The sequence below is a fragment of the Eleutherodactylus coqui genome, chromosome 10 (assembly GCF_035609145.1).
Source record: "Eleutherodactylus coqui strain aEleCoq1 chromosome 10, aEleCoq1.hap1, whole genome shotgun sequence".
In the NCBI taxonomy this organism is placed as follows: Eukaryota; Metazoa; Chordata; class Amphibia; order Anura; family Eleutherodactylidae; genus Eleutherodactylus; species Eleutherodactylus coqui.
The window spans coordinates 21,397,091-21,419,514 of NC_089846.1; the positions used below are offsets into that span (position 1 = coordinate 21,397,091).

A 22,424-nucleotide genomic window follows, 5' to 3' on the forward strand; every position below is an offset into this window, starting at 1 on the left:
CAGTCATGTGACATCGGATATCGGATGTGAAATTATGTCTGCTGGAAGGAGCATTTTGAAGGGAGAGCATGCGAGCTAATTAATATTTCTTGGCTCATTAGATAACGATTATTGGGGCCAATGATAAAAAACTTCTTTTCATATACCTAATTTTAATTCTATGTTTCATCTGTAATTTTTTATTTTCATTTGTAACTTTAATATATTTTCATATTATTAATAGTTAGAAGTTAATAATAAATTCAACAGTTTAAAGTTTTAAAAGAAAACTATAATTTTTTTTGTTGATTGTTGCTTTATTAACCCAGGAGCTGTTTTATTTTTATACAGCATTTTAAATATCGATAGTTTTCCACCGATATTTTACAATAATCGATAGTTTATTCAGCGATAGTCGATACTATCGATATTTTTCAGTCGATGTCTCAACCTTATTGCAGACTGTTTATGTACTAAAAGCTAGAATAAAACTGTTATGCAGCTAGCTCCTCAGCTCCCCCTAGTGGCTGCCACATGAGTCCACAGTAAAGTTATTGCATAGAAATAAAATTCATTTGGCATCAAAATCTATTAGTCATTTGGAAAAGTAAGAATTTTTTATTTTCTGTAATATTATCACAAGACAAAAAAAAACTTTCCTTGACAGATACAATCTTACACAATACAGAAACAGACAAGCGTGATCCATAATACTGACTGTTTAATAAAATAAGATGGTTTTTTTTGCAAACAACAAAACTAATTTTATGAATAAAAAGCTACTTCATCATGATCACCATGTGCGTTGTGGGCTGCAGTACCTGTCACAGCCTGGGGTGGCGCTAATTTCTTATGTCAACTCGGAATCATTATTTTTAAGAACACTTATTACATTCATACCAGCAATGGGACATATTGCTCCTCCTATGCAGGTATGGGTGTTGTGCTGCTTGGACGTACCCAAGGGAATTTCTGTTTACCTTTAACCATGCGGAAGAAAAAGGATGAAAGTGGAGAATTCCTTGAAGGACATGTAAATGTATAGGGAAATGATATCATAATAATCAAACATGAATATTCATAAGCATATTTGCATTTTAATATTATCCCCACCCTGGTTGAAAGGGGGAAAGTATTTTCTTACCAGAGACAGCACCACTGACTGCGCCATTTGTTTCGTGAAGTGAAACAGAACGGAAATTTCAGTTTTTGTAAAAAAAAAATTTTATTCCGTTTGATTCCCATTTCTCTGCTCCAAAAACGGAACAGAGGAACGGAAATCTCTAGCGCTGCTGGAATGAGCCCTACATTTTTGGATGTCAAGAATTTTTCAATTTGCTGACTGCATACATACGGAGCTAATAATTCTCACAGCTGAGACTTCAGTACAATTGCATCCGGCTGCGGGAATCCACGGTTAGCTGTAAGAACTGCAGAAATCTCTCTTTGGTCATAATGATTTTTGCTACAATGTATCAGTGCAGGTAAAATGTATTGAGGCTCATTCACATCTCCATTAGGAGCCTTTGTTGCAGATTCTACTAAATTTACCGTAAAAATAGTGCAGCACGCAGTGCCAATATTTCTGATAATGTGACAGAAACCCGATGGACCTGTGTCTAGACAATGGGGTCCATCATGTCACACATTCAGCACGCCATCATGTTTGTTGCTCCGCTCCTATGACGAAGCAGAACTACGGAAATGATTAGCACAGATGTGAACGCACCCGTAGTCTGTTTAGCTGACACTGGATTGTCTATGATGTATACTGCTGTAGCAAACCCTCAGCTGTGAGAAGTATAAAGCATTCCGGCCTCTAGATGTAAACAGAAATATTCTGTAATCTGGATATTTCACTGTTTTGGGGCGTGGCTTATCACAATGCGTGATTTTATACAGGGATGCATGGATGAACTGGGGAGGTCGAGGTGCGGCCTGTTCACTGAGACTGTGCACACTCCAGCTCTACTTAGCAGATTTCCAGGGTCGGCCACCCTGGATAGTTCTAATCTGGGCCTGGCTGTCTCTGCTGATATGTCTGGGCCTGCTGCGCGTCTGCTAGGAAGGAGAGCGAATGCCACCAGATCCCCAACTGCACGCGGCCGCTGAGAGCATGATGCCGGCTGCCGAGTCTTCCCACTAGAAGGCTGGGTTCACACGGGGCGTATTCCCACCGGAAAACCCGCGGTTTGGCCGCAGCAAAAACCGCGAGATTTCCGCCGGGAGAACCGCCGCGGAGGCTTTGAAGCGGCCCGGCCGCTCGCTCTTCCGCTGTGGCTGGCGCTCCCATAGAGGAGAGCGCGGCCGCGGCGGAAATAAAAAGAAAATAGACATGCTGCATATTCTGAAACCGCAGCGGACTGGCCGTCCCGTGTGGACAAGATTTCTGAGAAATCTCGTCCACATGGCTGGCTAATCCCAAGATTAGCGGTCGCAGGCGGATTTGCCGCGACGAAATTCCGCACGGAATTTCCGCGGAAAATCCGCCCTGTGTGAACACAGCCGAAAGGGCTCATTTCCACATCTGTACGTGTAAAACACTGCGTGTATCATGCAGCGTTTTACTGCTGTGTGAGCCGGGTATCGTTTTGTATGGCAGCCGATGGGCACTGCGCATGATAACGTATTTCACGCACGCTGTCTTGCGCTGTGTGACTAGTTTCATTTTTAAAATTTCCCACTCTGTCTCATAGCTACGTTACGTATTCTATATATTGCGTAACCCGTACATCGAGCATGTAGTACGTGGTGAAAATACGTTCGTGGCAATGAGCCCTAAGATGCCCCCTCTTCCTGGCTGCGCTCGAGCTCCCCAACCCCTGTGCAGGTGCAAAAGCCTCGTCTGACGCTCTGTGCGGGCGCAATATGTACATTCAAGTAGTTACTGGCCTCTAATGCGGCCGGTACAAATAAAATACCAGCACCTGCCTCCCGACTGAATGCCGTCTGGGCCGGTCATATACCGGCCACGTGGCAACCTTAGTCGTATTGGAAGCGGCAGTGATGGCTGCCGTCATACACTGACTTACATTCTGACTGCTCTGCTTTCTATCAGCACTGAGCCTTGTGGCAGGTTTTACTTCATAAAGCAGTGATCTGCAGCCTCAGGCTCCACAGCCGTTGCCCAGCAGCCATGTTACCCATAGCAACCAATCCCTATGAATTCTCCAATGCAGATTAGATGCTTTCGGTTTACCTCAGGAGGCCTTCTCAAACACAGGCGGCCATTATAAAAGTATCTAGAAACATCAGTGAGCTGTGAGGCAATGAAGCCGACCCTCTAATAATCATAGTCGCCTCATACTCACTGATGCAACGAGCTCTCTGAATATGTATGAACCTGCATTAGCAGAATCTCCAAGATGGAAATTCACAAAATGGCTGCCCCTAATGGTTTGCATCAGTGCTTCCATTCAGGGGCCCATGAATAATATGGCTCCCACTAAGTTTCGATTATGGGATGTGTAATACAAAAAGACCTGGCTTTAAGAGTGGAGTTGGTATAAAAACTAATATCAGATGTTATTAGAGGGCGTTTTATATATTACACACAAATATGGGGTCACACTGCTGGTGCTGGTTCACACTTCATCCCGGACAGTAGATCATTGTTTTTCCGGTTCCAACCCTTGAATGGCAGGAAGTTGTTGAAGTGCATTTACATGGGCCGATCGTTGCTTCCCCGATGATCAGCCTATGTAAATGCGCAAAAGATCAGCCAATGTACAAGTGTATGTACGCTCACTCCTTCCTCGGCCGATCTCACTGGTTGGCGGTACATCTTGTTTGAATGGGGAGTTGTATAGCCGACCGACAGATCTGTGAGGATGAATGATTGTATTAACGATCATCGTCCCCATAAAGGCGATCATCTTCCATCTGTGATCAGCAATGAGCGAGCGCCGATCGGCATACTTTGTAGATTGGCGCTCGTTACAGCAGGCCAATTTCCTGAACCTGCCTTCACGTTATAAGTCACCTCTATAGAATGGAAATCCTGTGCAAATTGCCCCTTATTTGGTAACTCTCTAGAGGGGCATACTGTGCAACTTGTCCATGGGGAATGGGGTAAAACTGAGAGTGGCCTATCTTTACCATGGGCCCCATAGTAGCCACAGGGGCAACCACCATACATTATATACCCTTAGGAATATTTCATTGGACAGTAATACAAGATGGTAATGTTTGAGATGCCAGACATCATAAGATATGAAACATGGAGGGAAACGAAAACTTCTGCCACTTTCCCTATTCAAGGCGTGTACATTGCCTGCCCCAAGGTCACAGAATATTGTATAAAATGATATATATACAAAGCACAGTATGTATCTACATATATACAGTGCGTACCGATGACACCAAGACACAGGGGAAGAACAGAGGAGTAATGAGGAGGGTAGAACAAGATGGGTAAAAATTCTGATTACTGATAAGAAAGTCTAAAGTATAAAATATCTACAGTCACAAAAAAAAGTCTTAAGAGTCTTGTCCACGTGGTCAATGTCTGGACCTTAGACGTGGCTCGGCCTGAATGAAGCCCGTCCTGAAATATATGACACAATAACAGGCGGGTGACCATTCTCTGGACTTCAGTCGGATTGTCACATAGAGCACAGCATCTTCTTGCAGTAACAGGAGCTGGGAAATGGAGCCACATAATTTTTCGTAGATGGCCATGGGCTCGTGTGTGGCGTGTCCAGCACACCCTGTGCCTCGCGGCTGGCTAAGTTATAGTTTTCTGTTTATCTGACCAGGGTTCAGTTGACAGTGGACACCTGGCTGTGGTGCAGACTGAACTCCTTGGCTTTAAGACGTAGGCTGGCGATGCTGTCAGCCATATTGACTCCCTGGGTAGGCAATGTTGTAGGAGCAGAGGTGGTGTTTGGATTATAAGGCGGCAAACTGGCGCTGATGGAATTAAAGGACACAAAAGGTTGTTAGTCATATATGCAAAATATTTGAAACTTTTTGATATTCAAAATGAGAAGCTCATGATAATTATCTTACACACAATTAAAAGAAAAGCTGAACAAATGTTATTTTAGACTATTTAAATTTGACATTTTACCCAAGAGGTTCTCAGTATTGCGCAGGGTGTAGCTATAGGGGTGTGGAGGTAGCAGTTGCACTTAGGCCCTGGTGCCCGAGAGGGGCTCAAGGTCCCTTCTTTCATATAAGAAAACACCATTATTATGAATGCAACATAGTAGGCATGCGGGCTCAAAAGTTCTGACCTATGCCCCTGCCATGGCCCATCCACATCTACTTCCAAAAGCCATGACCATAATGCCTGTATGGACAATATAGGTTCTTAGCTTAAGTGATTGTTCTTTAAGACATGCCAGAAAATGTCTTGAAGGGGGGCCAACACTGATCATTAGAATGAGAGTTCTTGCGCTGCTCTCCCTATTGGCTTTTAGTTTAAAGATCTTTCAACCTCTTCAGTTAAGCAATCAGTGGGATATCTCCAACGATGATCTCTTCCGACATGAGGGAAGATTGTAGAAGAGAAAAGCTAATTTAAAATAAGAAGTCTTACAAAAAGGAAGCCCTCTTTTCCGAAGGTATTTCCAACCACCCAAGTTCAGAACATTTTATTCTTTTGGTAACCAGTAACCTTAAAGGGGTTCTCCAAGACTAAGATATTGAGGACCTATCTCACGGATACATCATCAATATCAAATTGGTGGGGATCTGTTGCTTGAGATCTTCACTGATTAGCTGTTTGAATTGTCCATGGCGTGCATACCAGGTACAGCGTCATACGTTGTATTGTGGCTGTGCCTGGTCTAGCAACTCAATCCCATTCACTTGAATGGGACTGAGCAGCTATTAGGCCATGTGACCAATGAATGTGACATCACATGCCTGAGAAGAGACTGCAGCGTTCTTCAAACAGATGATCATGCCGATTCCAAGCAACAGACCCCCACCAATCTAATTTTGATAACGTATCCTGAGGATACGTCATCAATATAGGAGTTCCAGAAAACCCCTATAATGTTAATTCACCAAATTCAGGGTTGTTACCTGTAGCTGTTTGAGTTCCAAGACAGGAATTCTGGTGCCAGGCTGGTTGGTCGGGGACTGATCTGCTGCTCCACAATGGGGTCTTGACTGTATGATTTTAGGAGTGAAGAAGACCGGCTAGCTAGCATGGCCCTCTCATTTCTACGGAATTTGGCTCGCCTATTCTGAAACCAAACCTATGAATAAAGATGGAACACATTATTAGCAACAACTGATACTAGTGCAGCAATACACTATCACAAGTCAGGTGGGGTAGTCGTATACTATATAATGATGTACATTGGATATCAGGGATATTTGGCTGTCCAAGATGGCCGCAGCTATTTTCTAATGCACATTGTGCATTGCTCTCTGATTGGCCGATGCTGATAACGTGAGCAGCTCTGGCCAATCAGAGAGTAGGTATAGTGTATTGGTAGTCTAACACTACCAATGTACTGTTGGAATTAGGTAATCTGAAGATTGCATTGGCCATTTAGGAAAACCGAAAGCAGAACCCAGAATCTGTGCATTGGAGGGACAACAGAGAAAAACCACAACAGGTAATATACCACCATCCCCCTCTGGTACCGGGAGAGGATTTGTCCTGAAACCGGAGAGTCACTTTATAAATGATACTACTGTAGAAAGGCAATAAAGTCTATGTGCCACTCAGGACTATATACATGAAGGTTTATCCCTGTAACAGTCACATCAAAAATAAGCCCTACGCCCAAAATAAACCCTAGCTACACTATTTGAAGGGAGAAAAAAGCAATACTCACCTAGCAGGCGCCGTCCAGGTCCCTCCCGCTGCTCTCCAGCGTTCTTACAGGCTTCTGTGCAGTTGTTGGCACCAACAGAACATCTCTTGCTGGTAACGGGGTTTGAAAATGGCTATGATTGGTTTATCGAGTGCTGGCTCTGATTGGCTGAGTCGCGGCACTTGAGAACCAATCAAAGCAATCTCTGGCTGGAGGTGGGGTTTTCAAACCCTGTTGCCAGCAAGGGATGTTCTGTCAGCGCTGACAACTACACGAAGCCTGCAGGAATGCCGGAGAGCAGCAGGAGGGACCCGGACCCGCCTGTTAGGTGAGTTTAAGATATCCCCAGAAAATAAGACCCTGTGCCTTTTTGGGTCAAAAAATAATATAAGACAGGGTCTTATTTGGGGGGTAAACACAGTAGTAGGCTTAGAGCTTATTTGCACGGTCAGTTTTCACTTCTCAGTGCTGTCTGTGTTTCCAACTGCATGCACACTGACTGCACAAAAAAAAAAATTGCATCATGCCCCAGTGTCATCCAATTTCTTGGACAACAATCGCCCATTCAAGTCATCGGGTGCACAGAAAATACAAAATGTACTTGGATGACATCTGTGAGTGCTATATTTCTCAAGGATTATTTATAAGGAATGCTAACAAAATTGGACCTACTTTTTTTGAATAAGCCCTTAGGAAATGAAAGGAGTTGAGGTTTTCAGCAGCACAGAGCATTTCAGGGTATTGTGTTTTTGGCTCTCTAATGGTGTCCCAAGCACTAACCTGTACTCTCGCTTCGCTCAGGTTAACCCGTCTCGCCAAATCCTCTCGTACGAAGGCGTCAGGGTAGTGAGTTCTCTCAAACACTCTCTCTAGGGCTTGCAATTGGCTACTATTGAAAGTTGTCCTGTTCCTTCTCTGCTTCTTTTTTATCCGGGCACTCTTTGCACATCCCGAGATGGCGCCATCACCTGGAATAGAAAGCAGACTGTGGTAAATTCCTACAACCTAATAAGGATGACTGTGAAATAATGAAAAGCTAATGATCAGTGTGATATTAGCCAAACAGAATATATGTAGGCCACATAGCCTGCAATTCTCCAAAATGTAGACATTGTAATCAAAAATGGATGACCTATTCTATTTCCACCAGCAGAGGGCAGCAGTTTTGGCCCAGTACATATCAAATTCTTATGTAACGGACATTAATTTTCTTTGTTTCGGGTACACAAAAAAGAATTACCATGAAACTTGAGCTGCAGCCGAGTACATTAATTTCCTGTAATATGACTTATTTCCATATACAACGCAACTAGAACTCGCCCAGCCTTCAGATGCCATTCTTCTTACAGAACTCTTACAATGCCTTTGTTATTTCCAAAAATTGTTTTTCTCTGTTATTTTTCGTTGTTCTGAACATGTATACAAGGCATCAGATGTTCAGTACACCATGCACCCCATCCGGCAACTCAACAGGCAAATGTCAAACTTCTACAGCAGTAATAGTACCGCAGCTGTGAGGCAGAAGAGGAATTAAGAGGTATATTATAACTATGCACTGCATAGTCCAGGGGCCTTGAAGCCCTGGGGGCCCTAAGGTCTCTCTTCACCATATGAAGAGACCAGTACTATGAATACAGCTTTATAGTTGTGGGCCCAAGTACAGATTTTGCATTGGAGCCCCAAAGCTTCATGTTACACCTCTGCTGCATATGTTATATAGTACTGTGTAAAAGTTTTAGGCAGGTGTGGAAAAAATGCTGCAAAGTTTCAAAAATAGAAGGCGTCTGATTGGCTCAAAATTTATTCTGCAGGAGGACAGTGACTCCAAACATACAATGTCATTAAGAACTATCTTCAGTGTAAAAAAAAACAAGCAGTCCTGGAAGGGATGATATGACCCCACAGAGCCCTGATCTCAGCATCATCCAGCCTGGCTGGGATTATGTGAAGAGACAGAAGGATCTAAGCGAGCCGACATCCATGGATCTGTGCTTAGTTCTCCAAGATGTCTGGAACAACCTTCCTGCTGAGTTCCTTCAAAAACTGTGTGCAAGTGTACCTAGAAGAATTGATGCTGTTTTGAAGGCAAAGGGCGGTCACAGCAAATATTGATGTGATTACATTTCTCTTTTGTTCGTTCACTTAGCATTTTGTTAATTGACCAAAAAACTATTAACACTTCTATTTTTTCTTACTTTGCAGCATTTTCTCCACACATGCCTGAGATTTTTGCACAGTACTGTATGTGGAAATGTTATGTACCATCAGTAGATAGATGAGCCTTAAGCTTCAGTGGGCATCTTGCAATCATACGATGATCTGATCTCTCTTGTAAATCAGAAATCAGCCCCGCACTGGTCTTGTTTTATAGGAATACTCCTTTTAAGAAATTCAAGGAACCTATTGAGAACCTATCCTAAGGATAGGTCATCAACAGCAGATCAGCGGGGGTCCCAAGTGGCAGACCCCCCATGATCAGCTGTTTGAAGGTATGTGACATTATATTCATCAGTCATATGGCCCGTGAGCAGCTGGCCTATTCAAGTGAATGGGATAGAGCTTCAATACCAGACACAGCTGCTATACAATGTACAGTACTGTGCCTGGTATGCGTTGAAGAGGCCACTTCAAACAGCTGATCAGCGGTGGTCTTGAGCAGCAGCCCCCCCACTGATCTGGTATTGATGACCTATCCTGAGATTAGGTCATCAATACTGCACCTTCATATAGAATTAGGCTATGCTCAAACCGTGGTTATATTGTACATTTGCAGTATAATTTCCATTGACAACCAAATTGTGACCACATATATAAAGACAGTTGATATCTTCCTCAATGTCAATAAGCCTTCAGCGGGTAAAAACCATGTAGGGGGAGGTTTATCAAAACTAGCGCAAAGGGTAAAGCACTTGTTTTGCCCACGCTCATGACATGCAATATGGTTCCAGCTCTCCTTTTTCTGAGATCCTTACGAAAAATAAACCAGAAACCCGATGAGTTACTATGGGCAACTGCTCCATTTTTACCTTTCTCTTTAAAGGACCACTCCGGCGAAAACCCATTTTTCCACCCCTTCCCCACTCAACTGATCGCCTGTCTGATACTTATCAGTCACTACTTTAAGGCTGAGATTTTTTACTTTCAGTTTCCCATCTATTCCATCATGCATCAGCATAGCAAAAGCTGAGGCTGTACCATTTTTGCCTGCTGGGGGAAGTAGTTTAATTCGCATTACCTTCTATATTCGCCTATATAAGCTACAGACCATAAGTATACAGTCAGGAGGATGAGCCGTGATCTCCTCTGTTATAAATGTATGACAGGAACTGTGTGATCATCATTTATAACTGTGACAGGGGTACCTGTGTTCCCCTCTAGGCAGCTTCTGTGGTAGGGATCATGTAATAGCATCATACAAACTGAGAAATTGACTATGGTAGTTTCAGACATCATAACCCCAAGTAGATCTGAGCTGGTCAAAATTGAGATCACATGACCATCGGAGGAGAAAGAGGTTGAGAGATTCAGACAGAAAGAAATTACTAACCAAGGTAACCCTAGCCGACTTATATATACTGGGGAGATAGCTATGTGGAAATTTTTTTTTTTTTTTTAAATCACCAGCGGCCCTTTAATTAAATCAGTACAAAGTAATACTGCCACTCCTTCTATCATCTCTTGAAGAGCTTCCATTACCTCTATCGGCACCCAAAGACTTTTTACAACATTCGGCAATTACAACAGTAAATATTTGGAATTTGATGCCTACAATTTAAGCTATGACATAATGTCTCCAGGTTCCCCCTCCTGGGATTATACATCCCCAAACTCCCCGAGCATCACGTTATCTCTGAGTTACTGAAGATTTGTGCAAAGCAGTGTCAGTTGTCTGCACTTCACATCTGATACATATTACAATCAGGATGCAGAGAAAGGAAAGGCGACATGTCATCTCGAGCTACGTATATCCCTGGCAGGAGGCTCAGGCTGGGGCTATTATCCCAATAATAAGACGCATTATAGCATGAGCGTTAGCAACTCTTCCTTGTACCTGTAATTCTATATGCAATCTCTAAGAACTACCAGATGCAAATACCAAACCATTGAGGAGGGCCCAACGGAAGAGACAGGGGACAGTTGTATTTAATGGCCGCAAGAGACGGCATTGTAAGACTAGATATATTGAAACTTTTTAGATTATTTCGTACTTCTTAAAACTTTAAACTGGGTACCAAATTATCCTGGCTGTGGGTTAAACCCCGTGTGAAAATTACTTAACTTTTTCTAAAAATCTGACTAAGTCTGGTTTTAGTAATATCGAGCATCACTGTCCCCTTTATGCCATCAATACAGTGGCTTGAGCTGAACACCTGAGTAATGTGATACAGGCTGGATGCCAGGGGATGTGGTGCCTAACTACCAAACAGAGATGCATTGGCATGAAGTTGGGTGTGAAAACCATATATATAAGTAATTAGATTTTTGTATGAAGTAAAAGGTTCTGTAATAGAGAAGAGCGAACGTACTCGTTTAGGGCGATTTCGCAATCGAGCAGCGCTTTTTTCGAGTAACTGACTACTCGGGCGAAAAAATTCGAGGGGCGCCGGGGGTGAGCGGGGGGTTGCAGAGGGGAGTGGGGGGGAGGGAGAGAGAGAGAGCTCCCCCCTGTTCCCCACTGCTACCCCCCGCTCCACCACGCCGCCCCCCGAATCTTTTCGCCCGAAAAGTCAGTTATTTGAAAAAAGCGCTGTTCGCTTGCGAAATCGCCCTAAACGAGTACGTTTGCTCATCTCTATTCTGTAAGCTTCTTTTTAAATGACTCTGAAGACTAGTGTTGTACAAACAGAAAAAGTAGAACCAAGTTTTGGGATGAACATTGCTAAAAGAAGAAGGAAAAGAAGAAAGAAAAAAAAAGGAAAAATATAATCTCTATCCTTCTTTTTCCTCTAGTTTTCCTCCTTCTGCTTCTCTTTCTTTCTTCTTGTCCTTATTTTAACTTCTTCTTCCTCCTATTTCTTCTTTTTATTTTTCTTCTTTCTTCATAAAAAACAGCTCACAAGTGCTTAGATACACTTCTAGGTGACCTAAGAGAGTTATACAAGGCTTTAATGGCACTTAGGCAGTGTTATACACCAGTTATAGGGGTATTTGTGAAGTTCCGGTTCGGTTTGAACTAATTCTGACCGAACCAAACTTTTTGTCAAAATTGGACAAACAGCCAAACTGAACTTTAAAAAGTTTGCTCATAACTACTGAAGTCATTTCCTGATTACAGTGCATTATAATACATAATGACTTTTTATACTAACCATCTATTAGATACCCTTATAAAACCAAGCTGGTGAGTGCTTTTGTACCCACTGAATGAACCTCAAACTTTCAGTAGAGGACCTGTCTTGTAGTATAACGTATGCTAATTAACGCTATCCCCTAGGCTCATAGCCTAAGTGTCATGTGGCACATTCCATGGCACTTATACAAAAATTAGCATATAACCTATAATCCTGACCAATTCTTTTGGGGCACCAGTCATAGTTTTTCTGATTGGGGGAATATTAAAGGGAACCTGTCACGTTGTATGAGCACCATGAACTGCTTATGGACTCATAGGACAGGGTACATGGAGTCCAGGGTGTGTTTATTAGACTTGCCTGGCTCCCTGTTCCTTCTCTGTCAGTTAGAAACCAGTGCTTGGTACATGCATCAGACTGTTCACTGCAGCCAGTGTGCGCGCACCCCAGGCTCACAAAAACACACCCCAGGTTCGATATCTCCTGTCCTGTGAGCTGTGAGCCCATAAACTTGGTTTATGGTTCTCATATGACATGACAGAATCCCTTCACTTCTTCCATTTTTGGCATGGAAGAAGTGAAGACAAAAGAAAAAGAAAGCGACCAGTAACAAGATGGATTGATATTATCATAGACAGGCAAGAAGGGACATTATAGCAAACTATTACACAATATTAAAATATATGGTGGAACATGCATTAGAATCAACACAGTATGACTAATCTCATTAATGCATACTACATCGGCATCTGTCACCAGTTCATGTAACCAACACCATTGCTAAGTTAGCAGATGCCGGTGTAGTATGCATTAATGATCTTACTGGTCATGCTGTGTTGATTCCAATACATGTCCAACCGTATATTTTAATATTGTGTAATAACGTTTATGTATTAATTATTGACATTACCCATTCCCGTAGATTGCAATTTTCATGGTGGTTTTCTGAAGGCGGGAGTTGTCTACCTATCTCACTCTTGTTTTGTCGTCTTTGACATTCTAGCAAACCACAATTAATGTAACTAATGGTGAATCTTGCTTAAAGGGGTTGCCTAAGGTTTATTTATTTATGTATATTTTTCATAAAGAGCGCCACTTATGTCAGTTGAATGGGAAGAACTGCAATACCAAAAACAACCAGTTGACAGGAAGGTGCTGTTTCTGGAAAAAATAACAAACTTTTTCACTTACTCTCATATAACCCCTTTAAAGTGTCGATCATAATAATAATAGGATCATGCAGTACTGGGAACTCAGTATTAAAGAAATGGTTTTCAAAGCCTCTGTGATTATGCAGCCGACCTATAGGGTTGGAGGGGGCTGATAATGGTGATATGTAGGTGTTAGTAAACCTCTTGCTGTGTATTTTCAGCTTTATGTAGCCAAATTACATCCATTGCATACATTACATTCCATATAAAAAAGCTGGAAGGATCCATCCTCTGGGAAACACTGTTGCCTTCACTAAATGCTTCCAGCTTTGAGTCCGGAGAGCGTTATATTGAATTCCACAGTCTGCACTGATGGAGTTATAATGTAAGTGTTATGAGCTGCAGGGAAGGTTTTCCTACCTCACTGCTTTATGGGGGTGAGCAGGGGTGAATTAAGCCTCCCTGACCTTGGCCAGCATTCATAATACATCTTCCCCCCACCTCTGCTCAAAAACTAATAACTCCCTAATGCTCCACTCTGAACCTCTGACGTTAGATTTTCATTTTAATATGCAGTAAGTCCTTTACCCCAAGAATATTAATATAAACAGCTAACCTAATACTCTAGGTATTTTGCAATAAATAGTAAGAGCATCTCCCAAAGTTCATTCTTCAGGAGGCCAAGTTCCTCACCCAAAGCTCCTTTTAATTCTAGTCAAGGCTGTGCTAGCACTGCTGTAAGAACAATGGGGCTCCCTAAAACCAGATGCAGCTAATATAGTGCTCTACTTCCAGCGAGAGGTGGCTAAAACAGTCCTCCACTTCAAGGGAGATGTAGCCAATGTAGTCCTCCACATCAAGGCAGAGGTATCTAAGACAGTCCTCCATTTTAAATCAGGTGTAGCTAAGATAGTCCTCAACTCCATGGCAGATATAGCTAATATAGCGTTCCACTTCAATGCAGATGTATCTCCAGTAGATAGTCCTCCACTTCAAGGAGGATGTAGCTAAAATACTACTATATTTAAGGAAGAAGAAGCTATGACAGTTCTCTACTTTAGGGCAAAAGTAGGGAGGACAGTTCTTTACCTTAAATGAAATGTAGCTAAGGTAGACCTCCACTTTCAGGGCAGATTTAGCTAAGATGGTTTTCCATTTAAGGAGGATGTAGCTAAGACAGTTCTATACTTCAAGGCAGATGTAGCTAAGAGAGTCCTCTACTTTAACCCTTTGCAATCCAATTTTGGATTCAGGGTTTCCTAGGGGTTTTTCTCTTTCAGTTATTAAGCAATGGCGCCACCTGCTGGCTAGAGCCAGTACTGCAGTATTGGTCATGCTCGAGAGGGCCCCGACAACAGAGCAGCCAGTAATATACAGTAAGAATACCCTGCCGGACGTCTTCCGACATTGGAAGCTGTACAGCCTTCAATCAGAATGTCTTTAGACGTCGGACAGCGGATTGGAAAGGGTTAAAGGTGTTGTACCAAGATATAATGTTATCCCCTATCCATAGAATATGGGAGAACTTTATGAACGGTGGGGTCCAAAAATTACCCAACGCTTTTACTTGGAAATTTCCAGTACCCCCTTTGAGATGAATATAGCAGTGTCATGCTTTTGCATTTTCCATTAATGTGGGGATCTTTGGGACCCCCGTTCTTTCCATCAGCAGGGGTCTCAGATGTGAGACGCAGTCAATTATAAAGTTACCCCTATAAGGGATAACATTATGTCTTGGCACAATCCCTTTAAGGCAGATGTAGCTAAGATAGTCCTCCACTTCAAGTCTGATGTTAGCATTATAGTCATCCATTTCAGACTAAATCTATATCTTGTAGACTCTACTGAATGAGACCTTGGCATCTAGGGAATGGGATATTCCAGAGTTGACTCCCTTGTAAAGAAGCGGTTTTACTTTCAATCCATGCTTGATCAATATCTTGAACACCTCATCCAAATGTTCCAGGCAGAATCAGTGAGCCTGACAACTGATTAATCCAAGCAAAATATGGTTCCTGCCAGCAACCAATGGTGGGTTAGAAGAAAACGACTGGGAATTGTAGGGTGCAAACCTAGAAGTTCAAATTGCAGAAGCAGACGTTATCAGCAGAAGGATGAAGGGTGACAACCAAAAGGGGGTCTAGAATAGAAACTGATACTCTAGCAATATCATGATTGTCATCCCATGATTTACAGGATCACATTGCAATATTGTAATTTCACATCTACCCTTACAATACCCTATTCTGGCCACTGGGTGGTGATACAGGGAATTCCAATTAATGTATACTACAGCTCCATCTTGCTAACACCGGACTAGGTAAATGTACCCAAGATGGAAAATCCACTAAATACATAATGTACTCAATTATAAATCCATACATTTGTTCCTAATTTTTATAGTATGATGTAACAGCATAATTGCATAATTACAAGAAGTGTGAAATAACCTCGGGATATTTTATCCCGACAGCTGCTTTTTACAGCCGGATAATTGGACCTTGCACCAAATAAAGTTTTTTTGTTTTGTTAAATAAAAAAAAAATGTACGTATAATTTTTTTTCTTTCCTTAAAAGTGCGTGTGGCCTTTATTCGTCTCAATAGAGAAAAATAAAAAATGTGAAGGAACAGCTATGGGGTTAACACCGAGGGCGCTGAAAGGATTTCCATACCTGTTCAATACTACGGGGACATTCTGCGTGAGAGATTTTGGTGTATAAAACGGTAATGCCTTGAAAGTGTAGCTATTCGACTCGGCTATGTTAACACTTCGACTCTATAAATAATAGCTAATCCTTTGGAATTATCGCTTCAGTACAACACCCCAGTGAGACGGCCTGCGGAATAACTGTGACACTGAGCCCCTGTGCAAGGGCTGAGGGTAATGCAACATGGCCGAAAGGGTTACACATACTATTTACAGCTCTTTAAGGCAAGCTTTTTTGTCATCTGCGTAGGGTCCTGGGAGAGGAAAAAAACTATAAATCTTCCCCAAATATATAAATAAGCAGCGGCCGGACTGCGCTATGGGAGTGTATTTCAGTGTTTATTATTCTCTTGAAGGTGATGAGGGTATAATGTGCCCTTTCGCTCGCCCCCCTTTCCATCTTTAACCCGTCACCAGATCCGCCATTTAATTAATTAACAGCTCCAGTGGAAAATAAACTGGAAATTCGATCACAGACGATGACAGGTGGGGAAAAATAAGCTCTCTCTGAGAATTTTACAAATTAACACAACGTGGAGCTCGCATGAAACGGCCTGGTCAGGTGACCACTTCATGTCGGAGAAAAGGAGGGCGGCGTAATAATCTGTATGCTGCAAATAATGTGAAAATATGGGCGGCATAAGTTAATCGTAATGCAGTATAGACGACCAACTCTAGGGACAAAGACTATTTAGACCAGGGGTGTCAAACTAACTTTTCCTGGGGGCCCCAATACTGTATAGTAATTGGGCTTCAATAGTGACCCCACCATAGTGGCCCCAGTAGTAATAGGGACCTCAATCGTAGTCCTAGTAGGAATAGTGACCCCTATAGTATCCCCATTAGTAATAGCGATTCCGATCTGGGAGCAGCAGTGCAGAGCCTAACCTCTACCCTCGGACGGTGCACACAGGCACCAGGGGGTAGAAGTCAGCGGTCAAAGATCGGAGCTGCAGGCTGGGTGAGTGGATGGCTGGGGGCCTCATAAAATGAGGTAGCAGGCCAGATTCTGCCCTCGGGCATTGTTTTCGACATGTGTGATTTAGACTCATGGGTCTGACCTATGGGACCTCATTTATCCAAAATTGCAGAAGAAAAAGCCTTGCTTGTCCATAGCAACCAATCACAGCACAGCTTTAATTTTTCCCGCAATGGAATAGGAAATGAAAGCTGAGCTCTGATTGGTTGCTATAGGTCACAAGGCCTATTCTCCTTATAAGCATTTGATAAATGAGGCAAAGCAAGTAAAACCCATCATCATGTAGATATTAGTTTGTAAAAAGGAAACTAATTTATCTTTTTAAGGTTTCCTGTTCTCATACTCCTTACTACTGCAACTCAAAATTGCGGGACATTTTAGGCTTCACCCACTCCGCTTAGGAACACCTCTTTTAAAGCCCTTTGGAAAACTTTTCTGTTGTAAGATCTTGTATTACTGAAGGGGTTATCCGGTTTAGAATATTCATTTCATATAGTAAATTGTGAGTTGATAGAGGGGGGTCCTCCGTTCAGGACCCTCATTACTGTGCCAGAGTGGAGAGCTGATATAAAGAGCATCTTTCTCTCTCTGGAGGACCTGTCCTATCTTGCATTACATAGACAGCCCAAATGACCACTGTGTAATACTTCATTCCCCCTGTTGGGGTGCTGCATGCAAATTGAATACTCATTGCCAGTTTTTTTCTGTAAGAGGGAGATAATTACCATAGCTTTCTTTGTTGACTTTAAAGCTGGTCTAACATTTCCTGTTTATTGTATTGTACCCCTAGGTGCTTGGGAGCAAATACTAGAGATGCAATGGGGAAGCCTTGCAAGAGATGGAGTTATTAAAAGGCAGCCAAATGAATGCTGCATGGGCAGTGTCTGGTATGCGCTGCTTTGGAGCAGACGAATTGCCCACTGAGTGCCACAATAAGAGACTTAGGAAGTTGCGCCAAGGCCTCATGGCCGGTGGATAATCTGATTCCCTTGATTCAAAAGAGGCTATGGCTCACTTCTCCAGCCAAAGAGCCCGACCGACAATAGACACTGATGAGAAGGTGAACAGCGACTACTATGTGGTCAACCCCCTGCCCAGATCCCCGAGACCTTGTACCCTCTCCATAATACTGTGGGGTCTCCTAAATCTCCACCAATTACAGCTGATTGAAGATCCCAGCAGGAGGATACTATAATCAACTTATCGTCAAGAGACCCTTCGAACAAGTAGGGATTGTCCAAAGTGGAACCCTTTTATTGTGTGTGATATAACATACAGAGCCTTCCTGTTACAGTGGTGGCAATATGCTATGCTATTCTCAAGGGATGCTATCAGGCAAACCGTGACTTGGGGGCCCATGTCCTACACTTGTAAAGCTGATGGTTGAGGAAACGCAGAGCCCACGGTGACTCTGTCCCTCATATATACCTGGAGCCGTGACTGGAATTGTTCCTAATAACCAATCAGATGTATGATTATATTTCCAAACCTTCACATGCAATGTAAGAGCTTAAATCTGATTGGCTGCAATGGGCTTATATTTTCTCAAATTTAGTAGGACTTTAGGAAATACTTACAAATATTGAATATTTTTTTCTTGGTTCCTATGGTTGGTGTCAATAATATATACAGCACTTTGTGAGGTAATTTGTATCACATGATTCACTAGCGTCATATAATACATATGTAAAAAACAATATTTAAAGGGAGACTCCACATTTTAAAAAAAATTATAACCTCCCATTGTTACAATCTACATGCGACTGTAACAAGTTGGCGCCCTCTGTGTCTAGAGGAAAGAAGGTTTATACACCAACATAGAAGGGGGTTCTTTACTGTAAGAGCAGTGAGATCATAGAGCACTATGCCTGAGGACATGGTACTAAAAAAGTACAAGAGGAGCCTTGATGTCTCTCTTGAATGTAATGATATTACATATTATAGTCACTGATTACTTCAGAAAGGTCGGTGATTTATGGATTATTCTGATTGCCTGATTAAAGTCGGAAAGAAATTATTTTCAACTAAAATTAGGAAAATTGGCTTCTACTTACTGTTTTTTTTTTTTGCCTTCCTCTGGATCAACAATGGGGCTAATAGGCTGAACTGGATAGATATAATTTTTTTTTCAGCCTTACACACTTTATTTCTATTAACCTTTGAGTAACTTTTATTTTATTCAAACGAGTTGTCCAAGATTGGACACAATGTACTGCTTTTTCCAGAAACAGCCTGTCTGTGGGAAGTGTCTGGTCTCACAGCTCATCCTCATTTAAGTGGAGCTTCTACTGGAAGCAAAAATTGGAACATTTTTGGCTGAGTCTAGTATTACATCTCATCCATACTAGTCAATGGGGCTGTGCTGCATTACCAGATACATCCCATGGACAAGGGTGGCGCTGTTTACAACCCTCTTGAAGACATGATACAGTGAAACATCAGATAGCAGATGTGGGGGAGATATTTTTAAGTGCAGCTATATATTATATAAACTGCTCCGCCAGTAAAGTATTTTTATTTGACAGGGTGAAGTGCTATCCTTGCATCAGGAGATAAATAATGTCACTTTTATTTATAATCTTAATTTAGTGTTTGACTCACAACCATTTGTCATGATGGCTAATGTTCCTGGATGGGGAAACGCTGGCCTTGTCTTACTATATAGAAATGTTGTAGTCATCAAAATTATTATGAACTGTCCCTACAGAAATATCATACAACAAAGTTATATACTAAGGAATTGCATTCCCTATGACTGTTCTCCCTGGCACAGTCAACAGGATACAGTTGCTCTTTATGGAGCTTATATTCTGCCAATGAAGAGCAGAAAGGCAATGCTGTGGTGGTCAGCACATCTTGATTGGCTTCTAGTCTTTTAATTGAGAAACTGCAGATACCGATTATTCTTTTGATGGCAACAAGAACAGCCATGGGGAATCTGAATTTGGTTAGCCAAACTATGACCCCTTGTAAGAGAAGGGATTCACCGCATAGGTAATTGCTGTGAATGCAATTCCCTAACATTAGAAACCGAAGTCTCCATTAATTGTCCACTTTGGAGAATACATTTTTGTTAGAAGAGTCCCTTGAAGATGAGATCATGACATATAGTCCCTGCTGGGACCCGCAACTGTAAGGACAATTACCATCGAAATAGTCACTGGAAATAGTCCCTCAGGCGTATGAATGACTAGTTTGTTTGCTTTTCCGCAGAGTGATTGTTGTTCAACTTTATGAACGCTGAACAAATTGTTAGAAGCGTTTACACGGGCTAAAATATTGTTCATCAACTATTTAGGGGGCATTTGGGTCTTCGGTGGGCATGTATCTGAAATTTCAATCCCTCCCCAACACACTCTTATTGGTTTCCGAGTCCTCTAAATTCAAAACCATCCAGAGTCTGCAGCAGTGACTGTTCTATCAGAGACCCGCCGGGACTGTTCAGTAGAGGATCACTCACACATATTTATGTGTTTTTGGGACCAATGAGCTTTAAGTGGGAGGGCAAAATGTTTTTTTTTTTTTAAATGGCAGGATCCAATCAGAATTCAGTGGGAGGTGCACACCGAACAGGCACACCTCCCTGCAAAGTTGTTGGCTAGCTGTTAAAAGACAATGATTATCTGTTTGCACCAAATGATAATGAATCCACCAGCAATTATTATTAGGTGAGCTAAAAGAAAGCAACTAGTGAACGAATTCTCACTTGTCACCCGGTTGGTGGCCATGTTTACACGGAACAACTGTCACTTACATTTGCTCTATCGAGTGATCACTCAGACAATGGTTGTCCTGTGTAAAGCCACCTTAATCAACAACTATAATCTGGGGGAGAACCCAACATGTTAATTTTTCTTGAATAGAAGACCCCCATTATTAATTTCCTAGTAAGGTATTTGAAAATGGGTTTCATACACTACACAACCACTTAATGCCCCACAACACAGGGACTTCACCATTTTTTAATTCTCTCCTTGGTGTCAGTGAAAACATTCTTGCTTACATCAAGAAGTAGAGGATTGGTACATTCATACTCCTACTGTCACGCAGCTACAATTCTGTCGGCGAGCACAGATCTCTACCCTGTTATGGACTCAAGCCAGGGGCGTAACTATAGAGGGTGCAGGGGATGCGGTTGCACCCAGGCCCAGGAGGCTTAGGGGGCCCATAAGGCCTCTCTTCTCCATATAGGGAGCCCAGTACTATGAATAAAGCATTATAGTGGGGGGCCGTGATACAGGTTTTGCATTGGGGCCCAGAAGCTTCAAGTTATGTCTCTGTGCAGCATGGTTTAGGTATGGGTATGGGTACAGATACAGATAGAGGGTGGGGCCCAGCTCATGTTTTGCATCAGGGCCCCTAAGCCTTTAGTTACGCCCCTGACTCAATCATTTCCCCATATACATTGTAGGAAACTGTAGCTATGGGAAAGTAGAACTGGGTAGGGGTAACATTTCAATCTCTGAATGTAAACAAATATTTCCATTCATTGAGAGCAAGTAGAGTTCTTGAATGATGAATTAAACCCCACCTTCGTACAAGGTACCTGCTTGGGAAATACAACCTGGGGAAAAGCCACCCGTGTGACCAAACCAGGTTGTCCTATGCGCCACCAGGTTCGGAGGCCTTTCTGGAATGGAAGGGGTTAGCCTTGGACTTGCAGACTAATGAATCTGAAAGGAAGGGGATGTGGGTTAGTGATCATGTTGCACAAAAATGTTCTCATGGATTTTTCACCTCTTTAGCCGTGAGGGGAATGGAGCCGCTGACAGGAATGACTGCCCGCCCCGCTAAAACCTTTGCTGCCACCACAGCTGCTCTAAGGGAAACACAGCTTTTATTATACCTGGACCACAACTGATGCCTGTAATACACTTGATGATAATTGCTTTTGCTGGAACTAGTCTCCAATTAGTAAAAGCAACATTTACAGTACAAAAAGTGGCCAGCTATGAATCGCGGCAATGGTGGCAGCCGCCAGGCCTGTACAACACAGAGGTTCTGTACTAGGCAACCTATATGTTCACATTCACAACAGAAGGACCCTATTTTTAACCAAAAGCCCTATCAACAAAACAAGAGGGCCGTTGGTGGAGCCCACTGCACACAATCAGGGCGTGTCATCAAGATTGACTGCTTTTTCTATCAAGTCCGCCATATGCATGCGATCGCTGTCAGCCAAACGCCGCTTTTCACCCAATACCACTATAAACATGCATGCTCAGCTCATCCGAGCGTGCATGTTCACATCAGTGGGGAGAGGGGAATAACCCAATGTTAGTTACCTCTGGCAGCAGCTTATCTCCTGCAGCGACAACGGATCAGGAACGTATCCAACCCTTGTTTCCCAGAAGTTTAGTAGATGATTGGGAACTACTATACACATTACATAGTCAGTTGTTCCTGCTGATAGGTCCCTAAAGGTACTTTCATACATACTGAAATATTCTGCAATACCGTGCAGAATATTCTGCAGTCAAAATCCACACCAAAATCTGCATGGTGAAATTAACGCTTTCCAATCCACTGTCTGACGTCTG

At 42.5% G+C, this 22,424-nt stretch overlaps 1 protein-coding gene across 1 annotated transcript in view; it reads right to left on the minus strand.

The window, feature by feature from the left end:
* Positions 1–574: 574 nt before the first annotated feature.
* The window catches only part of PRRX2 (paired related homeobox 2), a 37,425-nt gene continuing 15,575 nt past the window's right edge, over positions 575–22,424 (minus strand). The window contains exons 2-4 of the mRNA XM_066580516.1: positions 7,536–7,723; positions 6,013–6,188; positions 575–4,890 (exon numbers count right to left, since the gene is read on the minus strand). Coding sequence (XP_066436613.1) covers positions 4,740–4,890; positions 6,013–6,188; positions 7,536–7,723 — 515 coding nt within the window. The 3' untranslated portion in view covers positions 575–4,739. The remainder of the gene's footprint in view (positions 4,891–6,012; positions 6,189–7,535; positions 7,724–22,424) is intronic.